The following is a 24397-nucleotide window of genomic DNA, read 5'->3' on the forward strand; positions in this document are numbered from 1 at the left end:
TGTTTCATGATATTTGTTGTATTATATCACCTTTATCTGTCAATATTGTTGAAATGAAGATCAAATAGCTGTATGTTGAAATATGTTGAAAAAGTCAAAACTTTACATGGGGTGTACTTACTTTTTCACGTGACTGTATATATATATATATATATATATATATATATATATATATATATATATATATATATATATATATATATATATATATAAATATATATATATATATAAGTTCAAAACACACCTGGTCACAAGTGTGCCGCACTGACCGGGTCCTCAGTCGAGGTCCTCAGCATCATCCCGATTCGGCCCTTCAACCTCGATACGGTCAGCTAAGGTGAGCCAGCAGGGCCACATACACATCCACATGCAGCAACTACACCTGGATGCGTACATACCCCCACCCCCCAGCCAGTGCGAATGCAGACTACAACAATAACACCTCCACATCCAGAATCCACAGCACCAAACAAACATGGTGGAACACTCAAACACCCACCTTTATACCCTTCACCACTCACCAAAAAAACACACCAGATCATTCATACACACACATACACACACAACACCAACCAACCACCTACCCTTCAACATACACCACTCAACATAAAAACACACACATTCATGCAAAAAGTCATTCATGCAAAAACACACACCCTCACCCACTCACTCACTCACATACACAAAATAAGAAATAATAATAGTAACAAAAAAAAACCAAAAAAAAAAAACACACAACCAACCACCTACCCTTACCAACATGCACCACTCATGCAAACATGCAAAACCATTCATGCAACACACACACACAACACACACTCAAACACACTTAAGGGCAATTGCCCATCTGCTTGTATTAGTTGGTTTATATGACAGATCACACTTTCACGAAGAGCGGAGAGAGTCCTCGCTGGGTGTCTATTAAAGGGGAGAGTCCATTCAAATTGCTTTCCACTTTCAATCAAACACGACCTTTGGTCACCCTGCTTGTGAAAGACTTAGTCCTGAAAAAAAAAAAGGTTCCACAGCTGACCGCACAAAAAAGTGGGGATGATTGGGGCCATTGAATAAGTAGTAGTAGTAGTAGTAGTAGTAGTACTGTAGTAATACCAGTGGTCTGGTCACCTACTGCTATTACTATTTATTTGCAAGGAATGTTTGAACCAATAAGTCATAGTGGCTTATAAAGAGGGCAGGTAAACCTCAGTACAAAATAAACCAACAATGTTTGATGGGTATTTCAATTTTATTGTCACAAACAATAACAAAAAACAATTTAAAAAAAACGTTTGCTTTTTAACAATCAAGGAAGGCAAAAACGTATTTTACAGCTATATTGCACCTTGCGGCTTTCCTAGTGTCTAGTGCAGGAAAGACAAAAAAAAATAAAAATAAAAAACGGTCCTGCTACATTACGCTGAAATATTAACATTAGTGCACAAAATAAACAAGCTAACCTACTAGAATATGCACAACAACTGTTGAAACAACAACGGTAATAACTCTCCCAGAGCTTGGAGTTTCAAACTCCTCAGGAGCTGTGGTTAAATTCGTTTTGTTTTGTTTTATTCTTTTGTACAAAAAGAGGAATAGAATGCAAGTCATTTTGTCAAAAAAAAAACTCAACCCCCCCCCCCCCTCCCCCACCCCAAAAAAAGAAAACCACAGGCCTCGATAGAAGGCCCAGGGATCGTTTTCCGCGTCAGTTCTGTACAAGCTCTTAGCCCGTCGGGCATCGGAGCAGAGCCTGCTGCCCGAATGAAAAGCCGTTTCACAGGACAACTCAGCCGAACAGCACGGGACGTGTGCAAAAGTGTACACGGGGAAGCGTAGCTGTTCAGGCGTGTACTGAAACGTTAAAGAATACAACTCCTTCTTGACTTCAATCATGGCCAAACAAAATGGAAACAGCGAAGGCGCACTCTGGATTGCCAATACACACACAAACACACACACACGGACTCAAATGACAAACATATCAGATCACTGTGACAATGTTTAAGATTCAAGCATGACCATCGATCGAAGGAGTCAATTTTCTTCCAGATTCGACACTCAATTTGGTATTGAGCCAGAGAGGTGTGAGTGTGGGCTCAATGACATTAGTAATTAAACTTACCCCCCCCCCCCCCCCTTTCTCTCCCCTCACCCAACTCTCCCATCTCACCCCGAATCTCAAGTCAAATAAATTGCTACAGCAAAAGCAGGAGCATAATTCGAACAGTGCACATACATTCATAACCATGCACATGCGTGTGCGCACACAAACAAACGCACACACACACATCTCTCACACACGCCTTCAAGACAATTTCAAACGGCCTTAGCTCTCAGTCTGAGCTTAAGCCTTAGTGCATTCTAGTCCAAAACTACATGCCAGTAACAAAGTGCATTTATGCCGTGCTCGATTCGATTGACCACAGGCTTGTGATGCTGGTTTGATTTATCTGAAACTTCACATGGTCCAGCTTCTTCAAAATGAAAAAAATAACAAAAAAACATCAGATCATTCAGCTGGTAGTCTGTACCCACATCACCTTTGGTCATTCAACCTTCAATAAGACAGAAGGCATGGCAAAAAAATAAAAATAAAAAACAGACGCTACGAATAAACCCCCGGGATCACGAGAGTTAAACTTCGGAGCCGACGCTAAAATACAAATTCATCGGGTCCACGCGAGACAAACTACAACGAGAAATGAAAAACAAAAAGCGCGATAAATTGCACAAAACCGCTGGCTCAGAAATAAGGCATGCAAGCAAAAATGAAATAACTACAAATAAATACAAAGTTTGTGGCCAATCTCGGCACGCTATGTACAATGCAGCGTTAAGGCAATGTTTTGGGGGTCGGCAGAGCTTCAAGTGTCATGAGATAGGCAGCTGTGTGGTGCTGAGCTGGCAGCGTGTGCGGGCAGGTCGGAGGCAAAGCATTTTGAACACTATCGGTGGCACGGATGCTGCACGAAGGCCTTCACAATCCAAATTGAATGAAGAGTCAACTTTGCAGTGGTATTCTTCATGGAAACGTCGTGGGAGTCGACTTGGAAGGAACTGCCCCTGCAACGAAGGGTGCGAGTCTAGCAGGAAGTACTGGGAAGCATCTGTAGGAAGCCCGATTAAGGCAGGTGGCAGGATAGGTATGCAATCATAAATAAAAAGAACAGAAAAAGCACAAAGGAGCAATACGCTAATTGAATGAACGGTCCACAGGAAATTTTTCAACCAACGGCTGCCCGCGGCGCAGCCTGATGTTAGCGCGTCGTGACTGCCAGGCAACACGCGTGATGCCGGCTCAAGATGCAGAGATCGCCTCCTCTCTCTTTGGCATTGATTCCCCAGCTGCTCCATTCTCTTGACAACCCCACTTGGCGAGGACATGGAGAAGAACAGAAGATCGGAGTTGGTCAAACTGCTGGGATCACAGGTGAGGGAGGCTTGGAGATGGGCCTCAGCACCATGGAGGTGACCTGAAAGGCACAGGTAGGCCTGGAGAGCAGAGGGTGCCAGGATCCATTACAAACGTATAAAGAAGCCCAAGACCCAATTGATGATGAGACGCCAAAGTCGGAGGTTGTGACGCAGCTGTTGTATGTGGCGCTGTGCAGGGAGGTGGATAAGAAAACAGACATGAGCTTGGAACACAAGAAAATTCCATTGCTATCAATAAAAGATGAATTAACGCTTATTACATTTGAGAAGAACCAGACATTAGATCCATAAGACAAAATCGTCTCTTTCTTAAATAAATTAAAATAAAATAAAAATTAAAATATATACAACTCGTGGAAGGCTAATCCAACTGAAGGAAATCTCAGTTCCTTTCACAAAGCTCGGAACAAGTGTGTGTCCACTCTCAGGAGAGCCAGGAAACAATATCTCTCCACTCTCAAGACTGAACTCTCAAACCTGTCTCCCTCCTCCAAATCTTGGTGGCGTCTGGTCAAATCTGTTTCTGGTGTTTGTTCCCCCTCCATCCCCTCCCTTACCTCAAACGGCTAAAAGCTGACTCCGCACGTGAAAAAGCTGAATGCCTCAACTCTGTGTTTGCCTCAAAATCTTGTGTCCCAAACCAGTACCCACCGTCCCCAGTCATACCCTGCTGCTCCTGGACTCTGTGTCCTTCTCTCCTGATAAGGTGGAGAAGTTTCTGTCAATCCTCGACTACGATTCTGCAACTGGACCAGACGGCATCAGCTCACTGGTTCTAAAATCCTGCTCTGCCGCACTATCTCACCCTCTCTCTGTTCTCTTCACCCTCTCTTTTGCTCAAGGTCATCTGCCATCAGCTTGGAAATCAGCCAACATTACCGCTTTACACAAAAAATGTGCAAAAACAGATCCTTGCAACTACAGACCAATCAGCCTTCTCCGAATTATCAGCAAAGTCATGGAATCCATCATTGCTTCGGATATCAAATCTTTCCTCTTCTCCAATGGCTTGATCTCTGATCATCAATCTGGTTTCAGACCAGGTCACTCTACTCTGGACATGCTGCTTCTGCTGTCTCAACAATGGATGGAGGTCCTCAATGCCAAACAGGCAATTAGAGCTGTCTCCCTTGACATATCACGTGCCTTCGATACGCCCTGGCACCCCGCTCTGCTCACCAAACTCTCCTCTGATGGTATCCATGGAAAATCTCCACGCATGGCTTACTGACTTCCTCTCTGGTCGTAGTCAACGCGTAGCACTGAATGGGTTTCTCTCATCTCCCCTTCCTGTTCAGGCTGGAGTTCCTCAAGGCAGTGTTCTGGGCCCTGTGCTTTTTCTGGTCTTCATCAATGATCTCTCAGACTGTCTTGAAAATCCTCACTTTCTCTTTGCTGATGACTCCACACTCTGCCGCTCCATTCCTCATCCCTCAGATTGGCAGTCTGCAGCGTCCTCACTCTCTGCAGACCTGGAAAAAATCACAGACTGGTCAAACAAGTGGAACATGTCTTTCAATCCTGTCAAATCTCACACTCTTACTTTGTCTCTCCGAAAAGACTGACTGGACAACCCTCCGATCTACTTTCTGAAAAATCCTCTCCAAGAAGTTCTGTCACTCAATATTTTGGGTCTCACTATCTGCCATGATCTTTCCTGGGAAAACCACATGTCCAAGCTGGCCTCCAAAGCCAGTCGCCGGCCTGGGCATCCTCCGTCGGCTCGCGAAGTCCGTCTCGTCACGTGTTCCACGTGGAAGGTTTGTGGTCCTTCCTTGGCACACCTGAGCTCCTCACCACATACAAGGCTTTCATCTGCAGCTCAATGGAATAATGTTCTCCCCTCTGGGCTGGTGCTCCTGCCTCACACCGAGCTCGTCTTCACGCTGTTGAAACCAAAGCTTTCAGAATCATTGGAATCTCCCGCAATGAAGCAAACTCCGAGGGCCTTTCCCTCACTCACCGCAGGCAGGTAGGTGGTCTTTCTGTCTTCTACCGACACCTATCCAGCCTAGCTCCCCCAGCTCTATCTGTGCTCTGTCCCCCAAATATTTCTACAGGTCGCACAAGATCTGCCAGTAACCCTCTTCTGGTGAAATTGCCAAAATCAAGACTCTCTGCTCACCTTCACTCCTTCATTCCTCTTTACTCCAGCCTCTGGAACAATCTCCCTCACTCTCTTCAATCCCACTCCTCCCTCCAGGTCTTTAAAACTGCTGTTCGCCGCCATCTCTTATCTTCCCCCATCCAAAACATTGATCTCTTCTACCCCCGTTAATTCACCCCAAATCCACTTTTATTTTTGGAAATACCGATTTTTTTCTTTTCTGGAAGTTCCAGCAGTGTCCATGTGTTTTAAACTTTCCCACCTCCCCCCACCTTCCACTGCCTCCTCCCCCCAAGCCCCCTCTCTGCCACAGATCTTCTGTTGCCCATGTTCTCTGCTGTTGTACTTGTGTGAGTCCCTCTCTCTCCCCATCTTGTCTCCCGCTCCCTTTTTTGTATGTTTTGTGCATCCGTTTGTTGTTGTTTTTTGTGATTGATGTTTAGCTCTTACATGAGCCTCGATCTTGTATACCAAAAAAATAAAAATAATAATTGCATGCTCGATTTCTTATTTTTTACCCAGTTTGCTTGCTTGTTTGATGCAAGCTCTGCCCCTCTACTCAGAATGAGGGCGCAAAAAGCTCCACCCCACTTAGCAAGGACATGGGGTCGGAGCAAATTTTTGGCAGCGCACACGCAGTACAAGCTCTGCCCTTTCAGCAAGATTGGCTGGAGCAAATTTCCCAAGCTTTGCCCCTCCCACGTAGCATAAACATTCCCCCTTCCATCGGGGGGAGGGGGGGTATATAGCAAGATGTTGTGGAGGATCGCTCAATGTTATGCACACATTTACTAACCAAGGGTCACATACCCCCTTCCATCAAGAGTCTTGATCTCTTTATTGATATTTTTTGATATTTTTTGAGTCTTGATCTTGATCAAAAGTCTTGTTTCATCATCTGCTGTGTCTTTATAGAAGGGGGGTAAGCGAAATCTCAATCTTTTCTAAAGAAACCCCCCAGACAGTGGACTGACGATACTTTTTTCAACGAACTTCGGGATCAGTCCTCTCGGGTTAATGTAATAAATGACACGGCAGAACGGGGCATCAACCTGATCCAAAAATAGAACGAAACACTGACGAAAGGCGAAGAACAGAAACAATTCCTTCTTCGACTGGTGGCAAATCACAGAAAAGAGCTCCCTACTCCATCAAAGGTAGCTCTGTCATAGTTTTTAAAGCGAATGATTGTTTATGCTACGTGGGACCTCTGATTTATGAGTGCAACATGGGGCGACCTCTAAATATACGCCAATCAAGCTCAAATTTCACACACAAGTAAATCGATCCTAGTGGACAAAAACAACATATGTGGAGAAACGATTCAACTAACTTCGGGTTTTTTTGTTTTTTTTGACCACCCTAATATATAGTCACACAGCTGCATCCCCTCACCACCTCACCACCTCACAGCTTCGCGGACTGTGCTTTTCAGTTTTACATATATTTGAAGAAGAAGAAGTCGTTTTGGTCACAAATATACATACATAACAATATACGTTTGCTCCATTATAATAAAGATTAATTGAAGTTGAATTTTCTATACCCACAAGTATGTGTGTAAACAGCTGGTATTATATGGCTGGCAGTATGCTTGTGGAGCCTACCCGTCGTTTCACTGACGGACCAATTAGTCGTCTTGCTTGCCAAAATAAATTTACCCGTGTGAAGAGTGCTTTAACCTCAATGTTTCCCAGGTAAAAAAAAAAGGAATTGTAATACCCTCTCTCACCACCACCATGTAGGGCTACACATTTACATAGAGAATTTATGCCGTCCCCCCAACCCCCATGTGAGGCAGCAGCCACATAGCCTATGTTAACCCCCACACAAAGTTGTATTTGTATCCTGAGTTTGTAACGTAAAAGATGTGGCCGTGCATAGAACGCATACAAACAGAGCTCAAGAGAGTAAGAGATTTTTTTTGCCTTTTATAGGTTTATATGTGTGGGTGTGTGGGTGTAAAACAGAGATATACCAATAAATAAAAGCTGATCTTCTGAGCTCTTGCCTCATATTAATCTTTTGATCTGAAATCTAAATTTCTTGAGTATTATAGCAATAATAACAAATTTGACTTCACGGCTCCAATACTTATGGAGGGCACTGTATCTAACCATTCTAACCACTCATTGGTTTAATGACTGACTGATATTAATATTTGGTACCTTCCGGGTGGCATAGAAAGCTGAAATTTTGGGTGCCGACAAACATCAAAGCCGATACGCCGGGGGAAAAAATCACAGAACCGTCAGAAAGCGTCCATAAATGAAAATTTACGTTAAAAAACCATAAAGCGTCTGTTTTAAAAAAACAAACAAAAAAAACAACCTCAACAGATATCTAGCAGGAGGTCGGTGATGCTTGCCTATAATCATAAAGCTTATATTCTATTTATTACTGGAATATAAGACCCATCGCTTCGCTGGCGGAAATGCCAATCTTTACTGCGATGCCTAATCTATGGGGTAGGAAAAAAAAGAAAGGATTCCTGGGAGATCCTGCTTTCCGTGCAGGGATAACCAACGTCACGTGTTGGTATTTGCAATTTTGACACGCATGTGCATATACCTATAAAAAAAAATTCCATCACAAACACTCCCGGGAGTTAACCGAATCCACCGTAGTTGGATTTATTGAAATCCGTTAATCCGTTCTCAAGTTACAACACAAAAAACAGACAGGCAGACAGACAGACACGGCTCCTTTTTATAATATAGATGTACCTATGTATGTATATATATATATATATATATATATATATATATATATATATATATATATATATATATATATATATATATATATATATATATATATATACTGTATATATATATATATATACTGTATATATATATATATATATATATATAAATATATATATATATATACTGTATATATATATATATGTATATATATATATATATATATATATATATACTGTATATATATATATATATACTGTATATATATACAGTCACGTGAAAAAGTAAGTACACCCCTACATTTATCACGACTCCAAATACCTAAAATTAGAATCAGGTTCACCAGCTCAGGTGCAAATGATTAGAACATCGTTAGATAGGATCTTGGAGGAACCTGTCTTATTTAAACCTGAGACATTAGTTTGGTTTGCTCTTTGTTGTTGAAGTGTGCGGCGTCACCATGCCTCGATCAAAAGAGCTCTCTGAGGCCTTCAGAAAGAAGGTTATAGATGCCTACTAGTTTGGGAAGGGATTTAAAAAGATCTCCAAACAATTTGAAATCAATCATTCGACTGTCCGGAAGATCACCTACAAGTGGAGAAGATTCCAAACAACTGCCAACTTGTTCAGGCCAGGCCGCCCCAGCAAGTTCAGCCCGAGAGTAGACCGCAAAGATGCTGAAATAAGTCTCAAAGAACCCCAGAATGTCATCACGGGACCTATAGGTAGCTCTTGGCGCTGTTGATGTCAAAGTGCACGAGTCTACCATTAGAAAGAGGCTGCACAAATTTTATCTACATGCGAAGTATGCCAGGAGGAAACCTTTGCTGTCCAGAAAGAACATCAGGGCAAGACTAAAGTTTGCCAATGAACAGCTGGGCAAAGACCAGCACTTCTGGAACAATGTGCTCTGGCCAGATGAGTCAAATGTAGAGCTATTTGGCCACAGTACCAGAAGACCTGTTTGGTTTAAACTAAAGACAGCATTTGACCACAAGAACCTGATACCAACTGCAAAGCATGGTGGTGGAAATATTATGGTTTGGGGCAGCTTTGCTGCATCAGGGCCTGGGCAGCTCACCATCATAGAATCCACTATGAATTCTTCATTGTACCAGAGGGTGCTTGAGGATAATGTGAGGCCATCTGTCGGAGAGTTGAAGCTCAACCGAAGGTGGACCTTGCAACGTGACAATGACCCTAAACGTACCAGTAAATCCACCAAGGAATGGCTGAAAATAAAGAAATGGAGGGTTCTGGAATGGCCAAGTCAAAGCCCGGATCTAAATCCCATCGAGATGTTGTGGGGGGATTTGAAACGAGCTGTGCATGCAAGAAACCCCTCAAACATCGCACAGCTGAAAGAATTCTGCATGGAGGAGTGGGCAAAAATTTCTCCCAGTCGATGTCAGAGACTGGTAGACAGTTATAAGAAATGCCTACTTGAGGTTGTTTCTGCCAAAGGGGGCAATACCACCTATTAGAGCCAAGGGTGTACTTACTTTTTTCACATGCGAAATTTGCATTTATGTTTATTTAAATTATGCAATGGACTACAAAATGTAAATGTTTCATGATATTTGTTATATTATATCACCTTTATCTATCAATATTGTTGAAATGAAGATCAAATAGCTATATGTTGAAATATGTTGAAAAGGTCAAAACTTTGTGGACTGACTTTTTCACGTGACTATATATATATATATAAACTACTGTCGACATAATGAATGTTCTGTTTGAGATTTTATCTTTGAATTGATTTATGAACCAAGTAATTATAAAGACACAATGCCAAATGATGGTAGAATGATGAAGGCCAAACAAATGCATCGATAACAGTCGCTGAAACGGTGCACGTGCACACTCACTCGTAATGTTAAGTGATAGCATTCTGTGATATCTGATGCGTTTCTCCAAATCTATTTCAATCCATTTGTATCAATGTACAGTTACAGGGAGGTGGGTGGGGGGGGGGGGGGGGGGGAGGTGGGCGACTCCAGTGACAGGGAACGTTTTCCATAGAGCTCAGTATTTACCCTGAACAGGTCATAACCCTATTCCAAGGGGCTGTTGACACACAGCCCTCTGCTTGAACGAAGATTCAGATTTTGGTGAGACTGCCGGCACACAGTGGCATGCTCTTTTTCAAAGACACTGTTGAGATATCTCCCAACCACAAGCAATTGTTTACTGGTAAGACAACCAGCTTAATGCCACCATTAATAAAGATGTCTTCGTATTTGTTGCAATGCTGTAACCGCAAAGCACCAAAACGATGTCTGTCGTCGAATAAACGGAGATTAGAAACCTTAAAAAAAACTATGCTATATCTGGCCTTTTCTGGGAACCTATAAATACATGAGCTCTCAAAGTAATAGTGGCTTAACATGATATGAAATTAACTAGTGGCAAATATAGATGTGTGTTCGGTTCGGTCGCGGTTACACTGGAGTTGTGTGATTTAGTGCAGGTAAGGGATCCACAGCAAAGCCAGCTTCAACCGTGCATGCGTGGCATCATGTCAAATGCATAAAGTATGATTAAACAACTCAATAAACGTAAGCCCTTGTCATTAACCTTTATCCTCCTGCCAGGTTGTCTTGCACTCAGTTACCCAATCCTTGATGGCCCTTGTCACAATTGTCTAACCCCTCCTCTTGTGTCAACAAGCAGTCACTGCCCACTCTGCCCTCGGGGCCTGCTCATGTTGTGATAAATGTTACTTGTTTCTCCTGCACTCGTTACCCCCTCCTCCACCCCCACCTCGCATCTCCAACCACTACCGCTCCCCACAACCCCCATGGTTGAGTGCCATATCTCCTTGGCTGAAAGCCAGACATACAGGCTGCTCCCCCCCCCCCCCAATCTAAATTCAAGATTCCCACCCCTCCAAAAACCTTGTTCTTCCTTGGCACTACCCACCTCCTCCCTCACCCACCCATTTCCTCCCCATCCTAACCCACCTCCCTCTCAATCTGCTGACTCAGTCTCCAGCCCTGCTGCTGTCTCGGCCTGTTGTTATTGATGGAAAAAACTGGGCTGGCAACTTCCAGGGAATAAAGGCCAAAAATCCTCGGAGGCGCACGTCCTGATGGGTTACAGAAGCGCAGTGGCAGAAAAACCTGTTTAATGCGTACAATGTTGTCTTGGAGACTCGTATTTTTCAGATTTTGGCTTTTGGTCGCAAATGCTACGTCTTTCTGTTTCAGCTTGGTTCACTTTCTGTTTCAGCTTGGTTCACTTTCTGTTTCAGCTTGGTTCACGTTGCTTCACCACTGCTAAGCCCCTAACAACATCCCTGGCTCTGTTTACACCGTACTCTACAATTAAATCGGTTTATGTCAAGTAGAACCAGAAGCGGTTTTCTATTCCACATGCGCCATCCATTTTCATGCCATAGCTCTTGGCGAGTTATACCGCCAAGTTAATGTCACGTCCTGCAACGCAGAATCCAACCGAGGCATGAAGGCAAAGCAGCTGTAGTTCTGACATAAACTGAGCAAATATATCACTTCTGTTTGTGTGTCACAAAGCACTTCCATTCAAAAAGGAGACCGAACATGTAAGAAACCATGGCAACCTATTTTTGAGCATTGGCAGCCGCTTAAATGACAACCTAGACATGACGTTCGCAATTGAGTGTGAGAATAACACAATGTACTCAAGGGAACACAAAGACCTGACAACCCACTTATGCAATCTTAAGTAAGGTGTACACATGCCCAAGCAGCATGTGCTCAGGTAAACACACGTAAACAACCCACCTACCTAACCATGCGTACTATAACAAGCGATACCTGAAATTGTAACTTTTGTAACGGTCACCAACTAGTCTCATCGACACAGAACTTAAATCTTACAAGGTAAACAAACACCTGAAACGAAGTGACGTAAAGGAGTGCTTTCCGATCGAAAGAAAATAAAACGCTCAGGTGTGAAGTTTTCACCTGCTGAATGTGCGTCGGACAAGATTCATCTGAAAGCAGGTTCTTCCCAATATAAATGGTGGGTTTTATCTATTTGAGGTCGATAAAGGTGTGCCGACTCCCATGGGGAATTGAGAGAAACTGACGTTTTGAGAATTAGCCCCTTCATTGGAGGAAGAACGTCAGCGTCCTTTGCTTCCCACTGTGGTGGTGTCGTTCTAAATGTTCCCCATGACGCAGACTGACACCAACCTTGATAAATTCCACGACTCGTCCCTCTCCCAGATATATACACTTCCTTAGGTCAGGGTGCACTTAAGGCGGTTGTCCCGTTACCTCATTTAGGACCGACCGCAGAAGGAAAACAAGTCACAGAGGAACAAAAACTTCCGGTCTGAAGTCATCCCACTTTAAAAAACAAACAAAAAAAACCTAAAAACTCCCGCCATCTGGGTCGACTCGTTTCCACGTGGTTGCGCCGCATGCCGATAGTTTGCGGGATTGCTATTTTTTGTTTGTTTGTTTTGTCGTTTTCCCCTAGGTTATAATGACACAACCAGTGCTTTCAGCACGGAATGTCCGGAAGATGCAAGGTGAACCTTCAGGCCATGGTGTAAAGCGTGCAATCACCTTTGAGATAGTACTCGTAAACAAGGTGCGAGACTTCCCCTAAAGTGAGGCTTTGGAGGAAATAAAAAAAAGAGAATCTACATGGTTACAACCGCATCGCCATGGAAACGTGTGACCTCAGGAACCAACAAAGTACGAGCTTGGTTAGGATTGAGATATCGGTTAGTTAGCGAGATCACGGTTACCTGAACCGAGATGAAAAACCTTGCGCTTGCTTCGCACAACATTACACTTTGTCCGGGTGATGAATACGCGCCGTCTGATGATGGAGGTTAACTTATTGATGTATCGAATTACATGCTCATCTAGTCTTGTGCTTTCTCTCCTCATGGTTCTACGGTTCTAGGAGTTCTCCCTCCAAATTTCTAGGAGTTCTAGTTGAGTAGGAGTTCTAGGTTCTCTGTCCTCCCTGCAAAGTTCTAGTTGAGTCAGAGTTCTAGGTTCTATGGCCTCCCTCCAAAGTTCTAGAAGTTCTAGTTGAGTAGGAGTTCTAGTTGAGTAGGAGTTCTAGGTTCTATGTCCTCCCTCCAAAGTTCTAGTTGAGTCAGAGTTCTAGGTTCTATGTCCTCCCTCCAAAGTTCTACGAGTTCTAGTTGAGTAGGAGTTCTAGGTTCTATGTCCTCTCTCCAAAGTTCTAGGAGTTCTAGTTGAGTAGGAGTTCTAGGTTCTATGTCCTCCCTCAAGTTATAGTTGAGTCGGAGGTCTAGGTTCTATGTCCTCCCTCCAAAGTTCTACAAGTTCTAGTTGAGTAGGAGTTCTAGGTTCTATGTCCTCCCTCCAAAGTTCTATGAGTTCTAGTTGAGTAGGAGTTCTAGGTTCTATGTCCTCCCTCCAAAGTTCTAGGAGTTCTAGTTGAGTAGGAGTTCTAGTTGAGTAGGAGTTCTAGGTTCTATGTCCTCCCTCCAAAGTTCTAGTTGAGTCAGAGTTCTAGGTTCTATGTCCTCCCTCCAAAGTTCTACGAGTTCTAGTTGAGTAGGAGTTCTAGGTTCTATGTCCTCCTTCCAAAGTTCTACGAGTTCTAGTTGAGTAGGAGTTCTAGGTTCTATGTCCTCCCTCCAAAGTTCTAGGAGTTCTAGTTGAGTAGGAGTTCTAGGATCTATGTCCTCCCTCAAGTTCTAGTTGAGTCGGAGGTCTAGGTTCTATGTCCTCCCTCCAAAGTTCTCGGAGTTCTAGTTGAGTCAGAGTTCTAGGTTCTATGTCCTCCCTCCGAAGTTCTAGGAGTTCTAGTTGAGTAGGAGTTCTAGGATCTATGTCCTCCCTCAAGTTCTAGTTGAGTAGGAGTTCTAGGTTCTATGTCCTCCCTCCAAAGTTCTAGGAGTTCTAGTTGAGGAGTTCTAGGTTCTATGTCCTCCCTCCAAAGCGATGCATGTCTAGGGCCTCTTGTTTAACGCCATCTCCAAATCCACAGCCTCCATTGCCCCTTAGCGGCCTCGCAAGGCCCCCTCGTGGAGACAAAACGGGAAATGCAGTTACTTGCATGTAGACATATTGTAGATACCATCGCCAGTAGCAGTGTACCGTGGGATTGCGACACGGCCAGTCTACCATGTTTACTTGAGACGAGATCAGATCAAGGAAAGACCCGGGGTTTAACCCGCTGCTTAAACCGATTGCCAAGCTTTTCAGACCGCAGAGTCGGATTTTTTTCAAACGCTGGCCCTGGCTATCTATACCCATTCCCTGATTGGGTTTTTTTGAGATTATTTCACATCAAAGATTGCTTTTCAGCCTTGAGGTTCACCGTGGAGCATGCAGTTCCACGTTCCCGCGGGGTGTCGTTACTCGTCGGCTGTGCTACTCTGGCTGCACGGTTTGTGTTTGTTTGATGCCAAATGAAAATTCTGCTTCGGCCTTAAACCAAACTGTAATCAACAAGCACAAAATGGTTGCATCCAACTTTTCAACCACCATCTTTAAAACGCAACATGGCCGTGGCATTCCTCGACGTGCAATCGCGTTCCAAAAGACACGTGACCTTTTAGCAAATCCACTCGGGGAGAAAAGCCATCGAGGTGGTTGGAGTGAACGTATCAATGTTACTGGCATGACCGAGCGACAGAAACTCACCTCCTCTCTGCGTTGAAAGTATTCTGCTGTGATTTCATCGGCGATGACCTGCAGCTGCCTCGCCACAAACACGTACAAGTTCTGCTCATGCTGCAGGGGTGAGTGTTCTCGCAGAGGGACCACGTCCGGAATGGCTGCCGACCCTCTGGCCATCTCGGGTCTGGGCCGCGTGGGTCTCGGTGGGGCGGCTGCGGGGTGGGTCAGAAATGAGAGCACCAGTTGGTCCGTGGTCAAGCACCTCCACCAAACAGATACAGACACACACCGACAGTCTCACAGACAGACAGACACACACACATACCGACAGGCTGACAGACAGACAGACACACACACACTGGCAGGCTGACAGACACACACACACACACACACCGACAGGCTGACAGACAGACACAGACACCAACAGGCTGACAGACAGACAGACAAGCTGACAGACAGACACACACAGACAAGCTGACAGACAGACACACACACACCGACAGGCTGACAGACAGACACATGCACACACACCGACAGGCTGACAGACAGACACACACACACCGACAGGCTGACAGACAGACACATGCACACACACCGACAGGCTGACAGACAGACACACACACACCGACAGGCTGACAGACAGACACACACACCGACAGCCTGAAAGACACAAACACACACACACATGCATACACACACTGACAGGGTGTCAGACAGACACACACACACACACCGACAGGCTGACAGACAGACACACACCCCGACAGGCTGACAGACACATACACACACCGACAGGGTGTCAGACAGACACACACACCGACAGACAGACGCACACACACACACATCGACAGGCTGACAGACACATACACACACCGACAGGGTGTCAGACAGACAGACACACCGACAGACAGACGCACACACACACACCGACAGGCCGACAGACACACACACACACACCGACAGGCTGACACATACACACACACACACACCGACAGGCTGTCAGACAGACAGACACACACACACACACCGACAGGCTGTCAGACAGACACACACACTGACAGGCTGACAGACACACACACACACTGACAGGCTGACAGACACACACACACTGACAGCAGACAGAACACACACACTGACAGGCTGACAGACAGACACATGCACACACACCGACAGGCTGACAGACAGACACACACACACCGACAGGCTGACAGACACACACACACACACTGACAGGCTGACAGACACACACACACTGACAGCAGACAGAACACACACACTGACAGGCTGACAGACAGACACACGCACACACACCGACAGGCTGACAGACAGACACACACACCGACAGGCTGACAGACAGACAGACACACACACACCGACAGGCTGACAAACACACACATACACACACAGACAGGGTGTCAGACAGACACACACACACACACACACCGACAGGCTGACAGACACAGACACACACACCGACAGGCTGACACACACACACACACACACACACACACACACCGACTGGCTGACAGACACACACACACCGACTGGCTGACAGACACACACACACCGACAGGCTGACAGACACACACCGACAGGCTGACAGCAGACAGACACACACACACTGACAGGCTGACAGCAGACAGACACACACTGACAGGCTGACAGACAGACACACACACACCGACAGGCTGACAGACAGACACACACACACCGACAGGCTGACAGACAGACACACACACCGACAGGCTGACAGACAGACACACACACACACCGACAGGCTGACAGACAGACATACACACACACACCGACAGGCTGACAGACAGACAGACACACACACACACACCGACAGACAGACAGACACACACACACACCGACAGGCTGACAGACACACACACACACACACACACACACACACACACACACACACACACACCGACAGGCTGAGAGACAGACAGACACACACAGACTCAACCCTCATACAATGGACAGTTTCTCCACCATAAACTCCGCTATCAGGAAAGCAATGCATTTACCAGACTTAGACAGAACGCCATTTGTCTCTTCGGCGATTCGTTAACACAACTTAAGGACAACAACGACGATCTGTCGACACGGTTATTGTCGGAAGGGATTCAAAAGCAGCATGGATGTACACCGTCCCACATTGGGGGACACAAAGTGAGGGACTCGCACGAAAAATCAGACCCTGTGCACCGATCACGAACCGATCCCAAACTCTTGGCTCCATCATAAATAATTGGCATAACTGTGCGAACCGCACAATGTGGCGGAAATTATAACTGTTTACGACACGTGGTAATTTGGCTCAGGTCGTTGATGACTTGATGATTAACCCGACTTCGGAAGCGCAAAAGACGTAGTCTCGTCGACTAATGGCACCGGGACATTGGCAAGCAATGGTTCTGGATCTGGGAGACCCTAATTACCTGGTGGTTCATTGCAACACCAAGAGAGGTGGATGTCCGGATGTGGGACGTTCGACACGATCTCCCAATGTCCGATTGTATAAACACGTGTTTGTACACACGGATATTCCAGCAATTTATATCTCGGCGAACTGATCGCGAATTATGTGCTGGAGCCTCCAGTCGCCTCCCCCCCCCCCCCCCCTTCGGTCCCACCACAACCACCACCCATCCCCCACCCGGACACGGAGCCGTGTAGACCCCGCAGTGGTAACGCGGTTTGCGGACCTGTGGTTTCGGTGCATGCCCGGACTTGCCCGGCGTCGCGGGAAACTCACTCCCTCCAAAGCCTTACTCCCAGATCTTGGCCCCTCCCCTCCACTGCTCCCCGCCACCCCCAATGCCTTGCTCCCTCCAAACGCTTTGTTATCGCTCCGAACATTACAGCCGGTTCACAAGGGGCTCCCATTTAGCCATAGGAGAAAAACAAGAGAAGATGGGGGGAGACCACACTTCTTTACAACATTATATATTATACACAGATATTATGTAGCGATACATTATTTATCATTATCTTACAGAGAAGTGTCGTTGTACAATAGACACAACACACACACACACACACACACACACACACACACACACACACACACACACACACACACACACACAATCCGATCAGCCAAAAACATTGCGCTTGAAACATAAAATAAGTTTAAACATATAAATATACATATAAAAATAAAGAATATAATATTACAAATCTCACTTTCCCACTCTCGCGCCGGGCCCCCCATCGTGAGGTCATCAGAGGAACCCAGGTCCCTATGCTTGCGAGTCTATAGATAAATCGAACACGTATCTCTATCCCCGTCTCCTATCTTTCTCCGTTCCTCTTTGGCTCTCTCTCGTGCACAGCACAGGCACGCACGCACGCACAGGCACGCACGTCCCGGAGCGCCACAAGTTCCCCACAGCTGTGACCAGAGCTGGCTCAACGCTCCTTCACACCAAACGCGGACCACCCCCTCCCTCCCACTCAGCATGATGCAATCAGCAATGACGTCATCTGTTTACATTCCTGGCTCCGCCCATAGCAAGGCTCGGCGCGCATGACGCTTCTGACGTCCTGATGTTATGAGCTTAAGCCCCGCCTCCTCCTTTGCCCCTCCCCTTTCTTTCCCCTCGCTCCCACCGCGCTCCACACGAGCGTCACGGACGTAAACAAAGCCACGTTGCCGGTGCCACGCAACGTAGCTCTGCAAAGCACCACACAGCACGAGCGGTCTACCCTTTCCTTCCCACAAGCCATAGTCCTTCCACACCACCTCGTACGGATAACCCGCTGCGGATGCTTACCCAGAGCGAGAGGCGCGACCCGATCCGTCGGCTCTGCAGACGCTTGTTGATGCGCAGTTTGGGTCCACTTATCGCAGCTGCAGCGCTGGGGTGGAGACCAGGGCGGCCAATCGAGTCCGAACGTCGTGCTGCTCGGTCCGAAACATCCGCGGGGACTGCTCGGTGGGGAACCCACGCTGTAGAATCCCGAGTGACCAGGCGGACTCGAACCGAAGAGGAAACGACGGGGTATTGTCGCGGGGTCGTGCAGACACCGGCGGAGGCTCGGAATGGGAAACAGCGGAGATAGAGGCGGCGGCGGGACAGCGGGAGCCGTCTCGCGGTCCCCTCCATCGTGCGCCCGCTCACCGTCGGCTCTCTGCTTGGCCATGGCGCCTCTAAAACGTGGGGGGGATACACATGCGTCACACACTCGAGAAGGTTTATTGAGGGACGCGGCGCCGGCTCAGCCAGCGCTTTCGTACGTGGGAACGGGACTCATGGCTAGAGATCCGCGACGCGAGGCTGCCTTCGGGGACTGAGCGCGGCGGTCGTCCGACGGCGCTTGGTGCACGAGCTCGGGAGGGGCTACGCTCAGAACCGCCCACGTCCCAACCCTCCCGCCGCTCTGCCACCCCTACCTTCCCACGTGCAAGCACATTTCTCTGTATTTCTACAGATGACGCGCTGAAGGTCGAAACGACTGTAACGTTCCTGACTTTTCCGAGCACACCTGGATATTGAATAAGTCGGTTGGATGCTTTGCTGGAAACGCGAATAGTAATTGCGTGGCATCCCGACTACTACCCCCACCACCGCAACTAAGGTCTACCGACACCCCACTGCACTACTCATTCGGACCATGACTCCGCGGCTCGCCACCAGTATCAGCATGTTATGTGGCACAACTTGCTGAGCCTGGTAACAAACGAGGGGTGTCAAGGTAATCGCGTAAGAGTGGATTCACAACATCCTCATCAGGCTATACACCACATGTGCGGATTATACGGCACATGTACCGTGTACGAACTATCTACGCCACATGTATGGACTATACGCCACATGTACGGACTATACGCCACATGTACGGTCTATACGCCACATGTACGGACTATACGCCACATGTACGGATTATACGGCACATGTATGGGCTATACGCCACATGTACGGATTATACGCCACATGCACGGACTATACGCCACATGTGCGGATTATACGGCACATGTACCGTGTACGAACTATCTACTCCACATGTATGGACTATACGCCACATGTACGGACTATACGCCACATGCACGGTCTATACGCCACATGTACGGTCTATACGCCACATGTACGGACTATACGCCACATGCACGGACTATACGCCACATGTACAGACTATACGCCACATGTACGGACTATACACCACATGTACGGATTATACGGCACATGTATGGGCTATACGCCACATGTATGGAATATACGCCACATGTACAGACTATACGCCACATGTACAGACTATACGCCACATGTACGGACTATACGCCACATGTACGGACTATACGCCACATGTACGGATTATACGCCACATGCACGGACTATACGCCACATGTACAGACTATACGCCACATGTACAGACTATACGCCACATGTACGGACTATACGCCACATGTACGGACTATACGCCACATGTACGGACTATACGCCACATGTACGGAATATACGCCACATGTACGGAATATACGCCACATGTACGGACTATACGCCACATGCACGGACTATACGCCACATGTACGGATTATACGGCACATGTACGGATTATACGGCACATGTATGGAATATACGCCACATGTATGGAATATACGCCACGTGTATGGACTATACGCCACGTGTACGGACTATACGCCACGTGTGCGGACGATACGCCACATGTACGAACTATACACCACATGTACAGACTATACGCCACATGTACGGTCTATACGCCACATGTACGGATTATACGGCACATGTATGGACTATACGGTATATGTACCATCTACACGCCACGTGTACAGACGATACGCCACATCGCCAAAGTACGAGATATATCACGTGCATTGTACATAATACATGGCACACGTACAAGCTGCATGCCAAGTGTGCACGCTATATGGCACATGTAGGCCTATAAATGCTATAATGGCATACATACGAGGTATATGGCACACGTACGGACTGCAAATAAGTGTACTACCAACGTGCAAGTTGTACTGCGTCGCAGGCACGGGCAAGATGGCACAGGTACGGGCGTGCCCGCCATGCTGGGATAGCCAACGTGAACGATGCATTTGTGCTGTGTACACGGCAGGTCTGAGGGCTGGTAGAATAGCCTATTATATAGGTATGCATCGTGCATACTCGCCTCTGAGATATCTCTCGTGGGTTCGAATCCCCACGCAGCTATAAACTCTCATCCTGGGATTCGCTTACAAGGCTTCCTGGCATTAATGTTTGCGCCATCCATCGGATAGACGTTAAACTTATTTTCAGTCTGTTAGTGTTAGTTGGTGGACATCAAACATCCCACAGTGTCCTTCGTGAAGGGCAGGCTAGCTATCGCCGGCACACTGAACAAATAACAAATGACTGCTCCCTCACCTGGGTATCCTGTGTCGGAGTGGAGATGTTGGAACCCATCTGTGGATCGGTCCCATCGGCCGATGGGTCTGACCCATCTGTGGATGCACGAGAAATGACAATGCAGACCCATCGGCTGATGGGTCTGCGCCATCTGCGGATGTGTTGTTCACCTTGAAGGAATGTGTTGACAGAATGGTGCTCTTCAATCAGGTACACAGTCATTGGAATTACATGTGGTAGGAATTTAACAGAGATGATTTTTAAATGTTTTATTATCTATTTCTACCCATCTATTTATACATTTTGTCAATACATTGCCATGCCATACAATACAACTGCCATGTATCTGTTAATTACAAAATGTATTGACAAAATGTATAAATAGATGGGTAGAAATAGATAATAAAACATTTAAAAATCATCTCTGTTAAATTCCTACCACATGTAATTCCAATGACTGTGTACCTGATTGAAGAGCACCATTCTGTCAATACATTCCTTCAAGGAATGAAGTTGTTGGATGTTGGAACATTCCTTCAAGGTGAACAACACATCCGCAGATGGCGCAGACCCATCGGCCGATGGGACCGATCCACAGATGGGTTCCAACAGAGATACGTCCCGGATTGTAACCCCAAACCAATGAAACTACCACGTGGCTAATATACAGGTAACGGCGCGATGAGGATAAACAAAACAAATAAACAAATAAACTTGACACGTCTCAGACCACAGTGGTAGGTTCTTGAATTGAAACAACAGCGACAGGTTCTTGACTTGCAAGCACAGTGACAGGTTCTTGACTTGCAACCACAGTGACAGGTTCTTGACTTGCAACCACAGTGACAGGTTCTTGACTTGCAACCACAGTGACAGGTCTTGAATTGAAACCACAGTGACAGATTCTTGACTTGCAACCACAGTGACAGGTTCTTGAAATGCAACCACAGTGACAGGTTCTTGACTTGCAACCACAGTGACAGGTTCTTGAATTGAAACAACAGCGACAGCTTCTTGACTTGCAACCACAGTGACAGGTTCTTGACTTGCAACCACAGTGACAGGTTCTTGAATTGAAACAACAGCGACAGCTTCTTGACTTTCAACCACAGTGACAGTTTCTTGACTTGCAACCACAGTGACAGGTTATTGAATTACAACCACAGTGACAGGTTCTTGAATTACAACAACAGTGACAGGTTCCAGAATATTACCACAGTGACAGGTTATTGAATTTACAACCACAGTAACAGGTTCAATAATATGACCACAGTGACAGGTTCTTGACTTGCAACCACAGTGACAGGTTCTTGACTTACAACCACAGCGACAGGTTCTTGACTTACAACCACAGCGACAGGTTCTTTACTTGCAACCAAAGTGACAGATTCTTGACTTGCAACCACAGTGACAGGTTCTTGACTTACAACCACAGCGACAGGTTCTTTACTTGCAACCAAAGTGACAGATTCTTGACTTGCAACCACAGTGATAGGTTCTTGGCTTGCAACCACAGTTACAGGTTCTTGACTTGCAACCACCATGACAGGTTATTGACTTGCAACCACCGTGACAGGTTATTGACTTGCAACCACCATGACAGGTTCTTGACTTGCAACCACCATGACAGGTTCTTGACTTGCAACCACCGTCACAGGTTATTGGCTTGCAACCACAGTGACAGGTTCTTGGCTTGCAACCACAGTGACAGGTTCTTGACTTGCAACCACCGTGACAGGTTATTGACTTGCAACCCCCGTGACAGGTTATTGACTTGCAACCACCATGACAGGTTCTTGACTTGCAACCACCGTCACAGGTTATTGGCTTGCAACCACAGTGACAGGTTCTTGGCTTGCAACCACAGTGACAGGTTCTTGACTTGCAACCACCGTGACAGGTTCTTGACTTTCAACCACTGTGACAGGTTCTTGACTCAACCACAGTGATAGGTTATTGGCTTGAAACCACCATGACAGGTTCTTGACTTGCAACAACAGTGACAGTTTCTTGGCTTGTGACCACAGTGACAGGTTCTTGACTTGCAACCACCGTGACAGGTTCTTGACTCAACCACAGTGATAGGTTATTGGCTTGCAACCACCATGACAGGTTCTTGACTTGCAACAACAGTGACAGTTTCTTGACTTGCAACCACAGTGACAGTGTCTCGAATTATAACCACAGGAACAGGTTCAATAATATAACCACAGTGTCATGTTCTCGAATTATAACCATAGCGACAGGTTTCCCAATTATAATCACAGTAACAGGTTCTTGACTTGCAACCACAGTGACAGGTTCTTGACTTGCAACCACAGTGACAGGTTCTTGACTTGCAACAACAGTAACAGGTTCAATAATAAACCACAGTGACAGGTTCTTGACTTGCAACAACAGTAACAGGTTCAATAATAAACCACAGTGACAGGTTCTTGACTTGCAACCACAGTGACAGGTTCTTGACTTGCAACCACAGACAGGTTCTTGACTTGCAACAACAGTAACAGGTTCAATAATATAACCACTGTGACAGGTTCTTGACTTGCAACCACAGACAGGTTCTTGACTTGCAACAACAGTAACAGGTTCAATAATATAACCACTGTGACAGGTTCTTGAATTACAACCACTGTTATGTTCAAGAATATGACCACAGTGACAGGTTGTACATATCTCAGGGTATGAGTTTGGGTGTTCGGAATGTTTTCCGATCGACATTTAATGATCATTTTTAAAATGTCCACGAGAGTGTGTTTGGACATACGGGCGTTTAATTAAGAAGAGAATCATGTCACCGGCATTGAGGCTTTTACACTTAGACAACGTGAAAGACAAGACACACTCGAGTGTGTAAATGACTGTCCTGTCTGCAGGTAAATATCCACACAATGTACTCACTCTTGAGTATAAAACATAAACTCTTCATTTTTAGGGAAGAAGCAAATGGCGGAAGGATTGATAGAAATGTCAAACTAATAATAAAAAACCTTATTAAACGAAAAAAATTAACTTGTCCTGTTTTTAAGTTCTCAACAACCTGTACCAAGAGCACATCAGACTAATATCACTTTGGAAAAGAGCATCGACCGCGGTTAATGTACTCACCTGTACACTCGAGTGGTGCAATCCCTCAAGGTTCGAATCTTTAGACACGTCGGAACGCCCTTTTTGTCTAGCCGT

At 46.0% G+C, this 24397-nt stretch overlaps 1 protein-coding gene across 1 annotated transcript; it reads right to left on the bottom strand.

Annotated features, from left to right (window-relative positions):
* Window positions 1-1227: 1227 nt before the first annotated feature.
* On the bottom strand, window positions 1228-19150 carry LOC144893604 (uncharacterized). Its single transcript, XM_078784267.1, has 3 exons — window positions 18632-19150; window positions 14871-15058; window positions 1228-3600 (listed from the first exon to the last, which is right to left on the bottom strand). Exons 1-3 carry the CDS (start codon window positions 18999-19001, stop codon window positions 3517-3519), a joined length of 642 nt encoding a protein of 213 aa, XP_078640393.1. The 5' UTR covers window positions 19002-19150; the 3' UTR covers window positions 1228-3516.
* Window positions 19151-24397: the final 5247 nt, after the last annotated feature.

The sequence above is a fragment of the Myxine glutinosa genome, chromosome 9 (assembly GCF_964187855.1).
Source record: "Myxine glutinosa chromosome 9, kmMyxGlut1.1, whole genome shotgun sequence".
NCBI lineage: Eukaryota > Metazoa > Chordata > Myxini > Myxiniformes > Myxinidae > Myxine > Myxine glutinosa.